Source organism: Balaenoptera acutorostrata, chromosome 4 (genome assembly GCF_949987535.1).
Source record: "Balaenoptera acutorostrata chromosome 4, mBalAcu1.1, whole genome shotgun sequence".
In the NCBI taxonomy this organism is placed as follows: Eukaryota; Metazoa; Chordata; class Mammalia; order Artiodactyla; family Balaenopteridae; genus Balaenoptera; species Balaenoptera acutorostrata.
In genome coordinates, this window is record NC_080067.1 from 84,817,399 (window position 1) to 84,829,234 (window position 11,836).

Consider the following 11,836-nt stretch of genomic DNA (forward strand, 5'->3'; position numbering starts at 1 on the left):
ACCACGTACAGAGATGTGCATGCCACACAGAGACACATCCTACACACACGTTCAGGTGCCTGCATTCCCGCACCTGCGCAAAAGCCCCCCGCACTTACAGACACACACATCTCTGGGTAGATGCCCTTGGAGGCTCATCCCCAGACGGACGCCCTCACATGCCCCCAGGGTGTGTCGCAGGCCTAGCCAGCCCGGACTCAGGGACAAGGCACACACACAACGGACTTCTTGGCACCTCTGTGGCCACTGAATGTGGTCAACACCTGCCTAGTCTGTGGCTTCCTCTTTCTAACTGGCATCATGGACCCCACAGATGGAAACATACCAGGTTGGGTTGAAATAGGATATTGGTCATTTAGGACTTCATTTGCGTTACCGTCTTTAGGTAGAAGTTTCTCTCTGTGACAGAAAGTAAATCTCTCTGGATTCTAAGTGTTTGAGAAGAGAAAGCACAGCCCTCTCACTCTGTCTTCTCTCTCAACCACTCCCACAGTAGGGAGCCCTGGGGGCAGGGGTGTTTCCTTGTCTACAGAAAGGGGCCAGGAGAGTCGGACAGGAGCAGAAGGTAACTTAAAAGAAAATGATTTTTCGAAAGCCAAGTGAGCAGCGCCTGCTGGGTCGGTCGTGAGCAGTGACTTTGCCGTGGTCATTACAGCCCGGGAGCCATGGGGCCCAGGACGCTCTTTCCAGGAGACCTCCTGGGACCTTGTAACCGTTCGTGGTGGCCCCTTGATGGCACCCTGCCTTGGGCATCGCTGGCAGCTGCTGTTAATTTGATTTTCAAGGACCAGGGCCACACACCCCCTCCACACATCTCCACCTCCTCTGGCAGTAACTCTCTCTAATAGGCTCCCATCTAAACACTGCAAGTCCCCTTGAGAAAGTAGCTTTTCTCTAGGGCATTCTCATGCTAACCAAGAAAGCTTACTCCTGACTGACAAACAAATGCTCGCTCTTCCCTGTCTTCCGAGAAAACAGGGTTTTCACTATCTACTTGTTGATGATTATCGAAGAACCATATGGTGCAATCTTCAAAGGGAGGCTTCTTCCCACTAGGCAGACAGCTGCCTGTTGCTGAGAGATCAGTATCTCACAGAGACTGTTTCTGAACCAGTGAATTGCCCTCCAGCCCAGTTGGCATTCCTTACATCAAGATCAGTTGCAAAACAAATCTAATCGGAATTTGGATAAGAGCAGAATCAGACTCTCATCTCAACTGGTGATTCAGTCACAATTTTTAGACAAAAGCATAACAGAGTGAAGAGGGGAAGACCGGGTAGAAAGAGCCTTTTATGACCGTGTCACACACACACACCCTGAATTCTTGGTGGCCAGGGCTGAAATTGGAGCCAGGGTATAAGTATAGTGACCAGAGATCTGAGACCTTTTCCTAGGAATTAGGATGAGAATGATAACTAGGGATTAAGCAAGGGCCTACAGAGTTGTTTTATACATACCTGTCATACATACCACGGAAAGATTTACAACCTTAGAGTGGAATGCACATGACACATGACAGTCATGCAAGGAGAGTCAGTAGCTGTATCTTTCCCTTCTACCTGGAAACCTAGTCAGACTTTTCTTCCAGAATCCCTTCCACAGTTGGGAGCCACTTTGAAAGTAACATGGGGGTGCTGATTATTTCCCAGGGTAGCAATATGAGGCAGCCTAGGGAAAGAATTTTGAAAAAAAAATTTTTTCCACTAGAACTATTTAGGAGAGCAGCAGTATCCAACTTGGACTTTGATCAGAGCCTTGAAATTGCCACCCTCTTCCTGCAGCTAGGGCCTGGGCATCCTGAATTGTCCCAGATGGCTACGGTCTCAGTTTAGCATCTTGCCAAAGGGAGGACAGTACTGAGCTCACTACACCCTTGCCTTGTGCTCACGGGGTGTGAGCTGGGTCATGAGGACAGGCTGCACCATCTACAGTGTAGCCTGCAGCACAGTGGGGAGGGGTACGGGGCTTGCACCACCTCCACGGGCAGGTTATCGATGCAGATAACATGCAGGGGCCTTTGCCTTTGACTTCTCACTGATGAGGTCAGCTAGACGTACCAGTGGAGAAGTAAGCACTGAAAGCAGGCCAGGGAGTCTGGAAATCAAGCAACAAGAAATGGTCCTGTGATTCCCGAAGTGAGCTCTGAGGGTCACCTGCATCATTGTTCCCAAGCAGCTTGTTAGAAATACACATCCTGGGCTCCGACACAGTTTCTGATTCACAAGTTTGTTCCATGATCATTAGGGTTTGAGAAAATGGAGTGGTGGAGTGAATTCAAGAATGTCTGGAACAGGGTCAGGGATGGGGCTACAGAGACCTCTTAAGCACCCCCAGGCTCCTTGGACAGTGCAGGCCTAGGTGCAGGCTGCCATCCTGAGCAGGGTCTAGGATTGAAAGGCCCTCAGTGACCTCTGCCCAGACACTTTGACTCTCTCATCTTGGGGCACAGGTGCCTTCCTTCTCTGGGTGCCCCAGGGCTTCGAACCTTTTTTGCTCGAAGGGCAGAGCAGGGTTGGACCGTGTCAAGAACAAGATGAACCAGAGATGGGTCAAGCTGAATGGGGGAATGATAGAACTGGGGTTTTACAAAATGTTCCTGAAAGATCACTTCGTCCCCTTTCTAGAACTTTGATAATGGTGACTCTCGCTTGGACTCCAGCGAATTTTTGAAATTTGTGGAGCAAAATGAAACCGCCATCAACATCACCACCTATGCAGACCAGGGGAACAACAAGCTGCTTAGGTGAGTGGAGTGAGGGGGTAAGGGAGAGGTCCACGAGGGAAGGCTGAATAAGAGAAGGGATTTGAACCCCTTCCTACATGCAAAGGAGCCACCAGTGTCAAAGTCAATGTGAAGTAAAAAGCAAAATAGGGATTCTGTCCTGGTCTCTTCTGTGAACGTTATGATATCTGATCAAGTAGTTACTGTTTTTGGCCAGAAATTGCAAGGAATGGAAGAATGTAATTTTAAAATAAATGATCACATCAGACCAAAGTTGTTTCTGAGTGTCGTGGGTGATGTTTTAATGGTTAATTTTCTTAAGGAATTACTTTAATGTTCTATTTAACGATAGGTCTAAAATAGCTTTAGTTTTGATTTTAAGATAATCAGTGCTATTTCATGTAGAGAACTCTAATTGTTACAAATGTAAGCACGTTCCTCTCCTTTTCTGGTATTATTCCAGAGTAAATGTTAATAAAAATTAACCCCTAAGAAACTCCTGGTGTGGTTCCAGTATACTGGTAAGAATTAAAAATAGGAAAAGCACCTATTTGTTCAAAAGACTTCAAACCATGAAGCCCAGATTCTAGGATTCTTTCCTAATAATAGCCCATGACCTTAAAGTATAATATCTGTAAACCCTTCTTATTTTGATAACCTGAAATGAGGTAATATTTTACAAGTTCAACATCTGATCCTCATAATATCCCAGTGAAGGAGGGCTCCTCGTTCCCATTTTACAGATGAGAAAACAGGTGCGGGAAGATTGAATAACTATCCCAAGGCCATTTGGGTTGTAAGTGGTTGAGCCAGGACTCAAATCCAGGCCAAGGGGAGAGGGAGGGAGCTGGAGTTCTAGAAAACTTTTCTGAAAGATCTCTTTGCAGAAGGGTGATAGTGGTGATGCTGGCTTCAACTCATGTTCTTTCAAATCACACATGCATTTCATAGCATCTGTTTCTACCACTTCTGTTTGATTTTTCTAGTTGGGTTGACTTGACACGTACAGCATGGGGAAAGGCAACTGCTAGTGGAAGGTATGCAGGTGGTGAAACATTTGCCAATCCAAGTGGACAAAACCATCCAGGAAACTTTAGTCATCTTGGGCGTATCATTTGAACAGCTTGAGTGATCTGACATCCCATATAATAAACTAAAGGTTGGATGCTTACAGGAGTCGGGACACATAATGGTTGTAGGAGGTCAGTGTAGAAACGTTCTCTTTAAATAGTCCCCTTGGCAGCCTGCGGAGGCCTAGGTCTGTGTAATCCTGATGCTTAATTCCTTTCTTTGGGGCTGAAGCTGAGGTCTTGCTGACACGTTTCTCCTGTGTTTCGTTTCAGAGGACTCTGTGTCGATGCCCTCATTGAACTGTCTGATGAAAATGCTGACTGGAAACTCAGCTTCCAAGAGTTCCTCAAGTGTCTCAATCCAGCCTTCAACCCTCCAGAGAAGAGTATGCCTAACCTAAGAAATAGGGAGGGGGTTGTAGGGAGTGGGGGCATTTAGAGGGGGCCAAGATAGAGGGGATCGTGGAACTCTCCAGAGCTTACTAAGAAAACTCCCTTGCACGATTCTAGACTGGGCCCCAGCCCAGCATCTCCGAGCTGAGATTCAGGTCCAAAAATCTTCGGGTTGATGGTGGCGTTTGCTCAGATATGGTGCCTCTGGGGGACAAGCAGGTCTTGTCTGGGAAAGGGGTAACATGCACAGACTATAGCCAAGACGTCCTGTTCCACCCTCGCCCTAAACTCTTTGCCTCTTATTTCTGGTCCCACAGAGTGTGCTCTGGAGGACGAGACATATGCCGATGGAGCTGAGACCGAGGTGGACTGTAATCGCTGTGTGTGTGCCTGTGGAAACTGGGTCTGCACAGCCATGACCTGTGACGGTGAGCTGTGTGCCTCACGCAGAAGGAAGGGACGGCACGGAGACAGCTTCCTTCGTGAAATCACCATGAGAGAAGTCAGGGTGGGGATGGTGGGGAAGAGTGCAGTGGCTGGGTCCCAGCAGGGAAACTGGGGAGCGAGAGACTGGCTCATACTTGTAATGTCAGAGCTCTCAGGGGGCAGCATTGAGGGCAAAGCACTTATGCCAGATGCATTATGCTGGAAAGTCACTCCAGAGGTTTGGAACAAGAGAGGTCCGAGACCCAGGACAAGATCAAATGTTGATAAGAGATTAGAATGGTAATAATAATAATAAAGAAAGCAAATGCGTAAGAGTGAGAACTACATGCATTTCTTCTAAGCACTTCACATATTAACCCACTTAATCCTTATGACAGCTTAGGAAATCCTATATGTCAAAGACTTAGGTGGTTGGAAGACAAAATGACTCTTGCTTGCCATCCATGCCAAGCAGGAAAGGGAGGCATGTTCATAGACATGTTTGAATTAACAGCACTGGGTCCCCCAAAAAAAGAGAAAGTTGAGATAGTTGAGACATGGGCAGGGTAGGTTGGGAGACAGAGATGTCAGGGAGAGTTTGGGGAGGAGGGGGCTGTGCACAAGCCAGCATCACCACTATCACCCTTCTACAAAGAGGTGTTTCAGAAAAGTCTTCTAGAACCCCAGCTCCATCCCTCTCCCCTTGGCCTGGATTTGAGCCCTGGCCCAGTCACTTACTACCCACACACATTACTTTGGAGGTGTCCATTGCACTGGGACACTTTATAGTTAGAGAAATGTGGGTAATTCACCTCGCCTTCCATATGTTAAATGGGAAATGAAATTGAGAGCCTAAAAGGTAGATATTAGTGGGATCCCTAACTGGCCTCCCTCAGCCACCACTGCTCTGAGCCTTGGTTCTTCTTACAGGAAAGAATCAGAAGGGGGCGCAGACCCATACAGAGGAGGAAATGACCAGATATGTTGAGGAGCTCCAAAAGCACCAGGTGAGTTGCAGCCTCCATGCTGGTTCAGGTATCCCTGTTGCCACCAGGCCCTTCCACCACTCAGACACTGCCTAACTCCCCAGGTGACCAAGGAGATGTGCTCTGTCCCATACAATAGGTCCCGAACGATATACCTGTACACCTGTATACCTTGTGGGGCCAGTATGCCCCAACAGATGTAGGTAACAACTTGGTAAATTGCTTTATAAGTTAGAATCAGCTGAGTGGTGGGTTGCAAATGAGTTGGGAGTGGTTTGCAAATGAGCATAGTCTAAAAACGCCTCCTGTTTGTTTTCACAACCAGTGCCCAGACCCAAAGGCTATGAGGCCATTGAGGGCAGGCTCTATGACTTGCTCACCATTGTACCCCTGCATTTAGCACAGGGTCTGGTGTATAGTTGGCTCTCAGTGAGCATGAAATTCGTGGATTTGGACCGCAGCAGAAAGGATTTAAGTTAAATGCCAAGCTAGCTAGAACATAGCCTGGAAACTTAGAGATTCTGCTTCCTAGAGACTTGAGAAGATAATAAATCAGAATTCTGTTCGGGTTCTATGTCATTAAGTTGAAGGCCTTCTTGGGGAAAAGGTTCTTAGCAGAATAGTGATCCACTGACATATTTTTCTGAGGGCCTAGGGAGAAAACATGGATATACTGGACTTCTAGGCCTGTCTTTCCACTGGTTTACCTGTAGTTTTAACAGAGGATGTTGCTCCTTGAATCATCTGTCTGTAAACTGGGTCTGGTAATACAGGCCTTCTCTCTGACATACAAGTTTTTAAGGAATATAATGGTCACAAGAACTATTGAGATGAAATATTTGACTTGAAAATCAAGAATTATTAGTATTGAATTGGGTGACTGGGATTGACATGTATGCAGTGATGTGTATAAAATTGATGACTGATTAAAAAAAAGTGAAAAAAAAAGAATTATTAGTATTAACAATAAATGCTCATATTTATTGATGGTTTTTCATATGCATTGTCATTATTGTCACTGATAGTGTAGAAACCTCATTTCATTTTTTTAAACAAATGCAGAAGCTCCTAGCCCTTTGTTTTTCCATATTTCAGCAGCCTTGAGCCTCCAGCTGAGTATAAACCCTTAAAAGCAAAAAGAACTTAATAGGAATTCCTTTCATCTAGGGTGGAGAAATGATCAGAGCAGACAGTGGGGAGTGAATTATAATAGCTAACATTTTTTAGCGTCTCTGTTTTATGTGAGTTGCCTCGGAAGCAGACGCTAAGGCAAGGACTCAAGTACAAATAGTTTATTTGGGAGGCAGTCCCAAGAAACGGCAGAAGGGGAGTTGGGAAGAGAGCCCAGGAAGGGAAGGAAACAATAAAGAGTGTGTATCCAGGCATATTACCACTGGGAGCAAGTGGAGCTTAGTCCTGTTGCAGAACTCCAGAATAGTTACTGTGCACAAGGGAGCGGGGAGCTGGGCTATGCCTGTATGAACTCCCATCAGCCATTGGCTGAGAGCAGCCACCAGCAAACGTGAATTCCCTGGCACTTCTGCCCTGTCAGCATGTGTGGGCAGAGCAGGCTCCAGCAGCCAGAGAAAGCCTCAGGCAAAGAGATGCAGCTGCTGGCAGTAAGAAGCCAGGCCAGTGTACTGAAACGTTAAAGGCACAGGCTATGGATGGGGCACCGACAGTGTGTACTAGATGCCAGACACTGTTGTTTTTTATTCCCTATTTAATTTTTTTATTGAGATGTAATTCACATACCATAAAACTCACCCTTTTAAAGTATACAATCCAATGGTTTTTAATATATTCACAAGATTGTCAACCATCACCACTGTTTAATTCCAGAGCATTTTCATCTTCCTGAAAAGAAACCCCATACCCATTTGAAGTCACTTACATTCTCTCCTCCCCCAGCCCCTGGCAGCCACTAATCTACTTTCTATTTCTATAGATTTGCCTATTATGGACACATATAAATGGAATCATATGATATATGGCATTTTCTGTCTGACTTTTTTCATTTAGTGTAACGTTTTCAAGGTTTATTGTTGTAGCATGAATCAGGACTTTGTTCCTTTTTATGGCGAAATAACATTTCATGGTGTGGATATACTACATTTTGTATATCCGTTCATCAGTTGATGTATATTTAGGCTGTTTCTACTTTTTGGCTATGATAAACAATACTGCTATGAACATTCTTCTACAAGTTTCTGTGTGAACTTATGTTTTCAGTTCTCTTGGGTATATACCTAGGAGTGAGATTTGCTGGATCATATGGAAACTTTGTGTTTAACTTTTGAGGAACTTCCAGACCGTTTTCCAAAGTGACTGTACCATTTTATATCCTCACCAGCAGTATTCCAATTTCTCCACAAACTCACCAACATTTGTCATTGTCGTTATTTTTTATTAGCCATCCTAGAGGGTGTGAAGTGGCATCTCATTGTAGTTTTGATTTTCATTTCCCTAATGACTAAAGATATTGATCATCTTCTCATGTGCTTTTTGGCTATAAGTAAGAATGTCTTCTTTGGAGAAATGGGCCACTGTTACAAGAGGTAGTACTAATTTTGTAGTTGAAGACGTTGAGACACAGAAGATTTCATAACATGCCCAAAGTCCCCCAGAAAGTCACACGCCCATGATTCACGCTCAGGCAATCTGCCTCCAGAGCCTGTTGTTTTTTATTATTATTATTTATTTGTTTGTGTGTTTGTTTTTTGGGCTGCATTAGGTTTTCGTTGCTGCCCGCGGGCTTTCTCTAGTTGCAGTGAGCGAGGGCTACTCTTCGTTGCGGTGCACAGGCTTCTCAGGGCTTCTCATTGCAGTGGCTTCTCTTGTTGCAGAGCATGGGCTTCAGTAGTTGTGGCATGTGGGCTCAGTAGTGGCTCATGGGCTTAGTTGCTCCGCAGCATGTGGGATCTTCCCGGACCAGGGCTCAAACCCGTGTCCTCTGGGTTGGCAGATGGATTCTTAACCACTGCGCCACCAGGGAAGCCCCGAGCCTATTGCTCTTAATGCTTCTCCCAACTTGGCTTCAGAACATTTTGTAGCACCTCCATTCAGCATCCTTTTCTTCATTTTTAAAATGAATATAATAATGTCTGACGTTATTGTTTCATAGGAGTTTAAATGGAGTCAGCTTTTAATTTAGCAACAGTCCCTATACAGCCGTGTCACGAGTAAGACATGATCCTTGTCCTCAAGTTGTTCATCATCCACAGAGGAGATAAACAAGTAAACAGAACTCAGCATAAGCATGTACCTGTCAATGCTATGTAAAGTTTTGAAGACTAGATAAATGCCAATAATTTTTTTTTAATTTCATAATGCTTATTTTCTCTTGCTTCTCAAAGGAAACAGCTGAAAAGACCAAGAGAGTGAGCACCAAAGAGATCTAATGAGGAGGCATCTGGGAAGGGTGTCCAGAGCCTGGCACCTTCTCTTCCACTTCAGCGCTGAGTCCAGTATACGCAAGTGTCTGCTACAATCGCCAAATCACCAGTATTTGCTTGTATAGCAATGAGTTTTATTTTGTCTATTTGTTTTGCAATAAAGGAAATGGGGGTGGCTGGCTAGGAGGGCAAGGGCCATAGCCTTCATTTCTAGGAGTACTTTGAGAGAAACTGTAAATGGTGCTCGGGGGCTGGAGGCAAGCTAGGAAACTGCATCGGTGTTGGGAGAGTGTACCCAGATCTGGAACACTTCTGAGCCTACCACAGCTGTGAACATGCTACAGGGGGTGCAGGCAGTGAGAAAGAGCTTAGCAGGCTGTCCCCAGAGGGGGGATTTGGGAAGCTCAGTGGAGAAGACTGCATTCGGCTTCCAGCCCTTCCTGCTGCCATCAGCATAACAGACCTCTAGCATCTGTGCTTCTCCTCATGGCCCCAGCCACTGGCTCTAGATACACGGCCATCCTGCTAGTTACCCAGTGTCTGGGAGGGTGCACCCAAATGATGCAGATACTTGTAGACTTTGAGCCCCTTAGAGACCTAACCAAATTTTTAAAATACTTTTTACCAAAGGTGCTATTTTTCTGTAAACTTTTTTGGCAAGTTGATTTCATTCTTCAGTTATTATCACTATATTATTGTTGTTGTTGTTTAATATTTTATTTTCTTGACTAGAAATTAAGCTTTTGTAATTATTTTTCATTAGTCCTGCCATTTCAGAGGTGGGAGAGTTTGGGGTTCTTCCTTGTGCAGGGACTGCTATCACCCGGACTCCCCCCAACCCTGCCACATACTAGATGCAGCCCAGAGTTTGCCCCCTGGCTTCCAGTGGGTCAGCAGTCTGCCAGAGGAGCAGGGAGTACCTCAGATAGAAGCCAGGAGAAGTGTCTCCATACAAAGCTTGTAAGATCCAAAAAGCTAATTTGTTTTCATTCATTCTGATAGATCCATGCAAATCAGTATTCCAAAGGATTGAGACCAGTGCAGCTAAGCAAGGCTTCGATGTCCCAGCCTATCAATATGCTCGTTGATCCTCCACTAACTAGGAGAGTGACTCTGTCCCTGTCTCTTCCTATTTCTGGGCCTCAGTTTCCTCAGCAGGTACGAATGCATTAAACTTTTGACTTGAGAAATTGTAAATTCTGTGGTTCTGATCATTGGTCCAGAAGGAGACAATGTGATTTTCCTCCTTCTCCTTAAGATAAATGAAACCTTGTTGTTATATAAGAGTCAGACAGCCAAAAACAAGCTGACCAAATCTGACCTCGGTCTGAATGGCCCCACGGGTTGTGCTGTGATATAGAGCCTTCTGGTAAAGCCTGCCCAGGAAGAGAGTGGGAAAGAGAACCACTTCACTTTGTCTTCACTTTTGCATTTCACCTTTAACCTTCTTGGGAACAGAAATGGCTTTCCCTTTAGAGATGAGGATGAAAGAAGGTTTCACATTTCGAGAGGGAAAAAAATGGACATTGAATCTTAAAACTGTGATTGGGGAGAAGTCAGTCATTCCTGTGTCTTTTGGCCTCTGTGATAACTAACCCCACTCAATACCATGTTTAGGATGCGTTTGGAATAACAAAATTAAAAACTTGACATAAGATCTCATTTTCAGAAAGCAGATTACAGACCACCAAAGGGAAATGATGTAGGCTATACTGCACAGGCAACTCTGAGACAGTTGTGCTGAAAATGGAATTCCTTCTAAACAGGTTTCCTTTTTCTCCTTTGAAAACATTCCACTTTGTTTAGAATTCTGAGCTTTTGTAAATCATCCCACTTAAAAGCTGTCTTCCAACCCAACTTGTGTGGTCTGAAATGCACCTCCCTGTCAAAGTGCCTTGGAGAACCCCCAACAGCATGCCTTGATCAAGATTTGCCAGCCCTTGGACACTATGGAAGAGAGGGCAGGAGTACCAGTCTGTTTAAAGCAAGAAGGCAGAATGTCTCCTCACCAGTTACATTTAGGTCAGTGGTTGCTATCCAAGACGACCCTACCCTGCAACACTGAATTCCCAAGAGCAAAATCTGCATTCCTCCTGTAAGTAGGGAAGTTACTGTCTGCACCATAGGATCATGTGATCTGACAATCATTCACGGAAAGCTGCTAAATAGCCTAGTCTGGGGAGTCTTGCATGAAGCTTTGCATGGAGCAAATAAACAGGATTAAATCAGGTTCAGTTCCTCCAGCTCTCTACAAGCACAGGGCTTAGACTGCAAGCTTCCTTGGGCTTTCTCTGTGTGTGTATGGTTTTTATAAACATATTACAGCATCTGTTAAGATTCAGTGTCCATGGAAACCTTCTTACATGCCATGACTCTGGACTCCATCACTGCTTTTGGAAAGCAGGGCTCCTCCACCTGCTAATAAGCCCATGTGGACCAGTCTGAATGTCTTCCCTTTATACTTGTGTTTTTAAACAGTCAAATTCCAAGAAGCAATTTGGACAGGTTTCTGTTGCCTGTATTTGTGAAATGTATTTGTATTTAGTAGGCTTCCTTATTGCATTTAACTTGTTTTTTGTTAACTCTTGATTCTTTTTTTTTTTTTTTTTGGATACTATTGATAAATAAAGAAATTAAAATAATAGTTGTATTGTTTTCTTTCCCCCCAATTAAGGCCAAATAAAGTTGCAAGAACATTAACCATTTACCTCATAAAAGTAGATTTGAGTTTCAGGAGGCTTAAAAGAGGCCTGAAAAGTTTCTCCTAATCTTGGGACTACAGCTGCAGGGGAAAAGGTTTACTCAAGGACTGATAGAACAAGTTTATTTAAAAGAATCACCAGT

At 44.6% G+C, this 11,836-nt stretch overlaps 1 protein-coding gene across 1 annotated transcript in view; it reads left to right on the forward strand.

Moving 5' to 3' along the window:
- FSTL1 (follistatin like 1) overlaps positions 1–11,636 on the forward strand; it is a 50,520-nt gene extending 38,884 nt beyond the window's left edge. The window contains exons 7-11 of the mRNA XM_007181863.3: positions 2,625–2,743; positions 4,066–4,178; positions 4,503–4,613; positions 5,542–5,618; positions 8,954–11,636. Of these exons, the coding sequence (XP_007181925.1) occupies positions 2,625–2,743; positions 4,066–4,178; positions 4,503–4,613; positions 5,542–5,618; positions 8,954–8,998 (465 nt within the window). The 3' untranslated portion in view covers positions 8,999–11,636. The remainder of the gene's footprint in view (positions 1–2,624; positions 2,744–4,065; positions 4,179–4,502; positions 4,614–5,541; positions 5,619–8,953) is intronic.
- Positions 11,637–11,836: the final 200 nt, after the last annotated feature.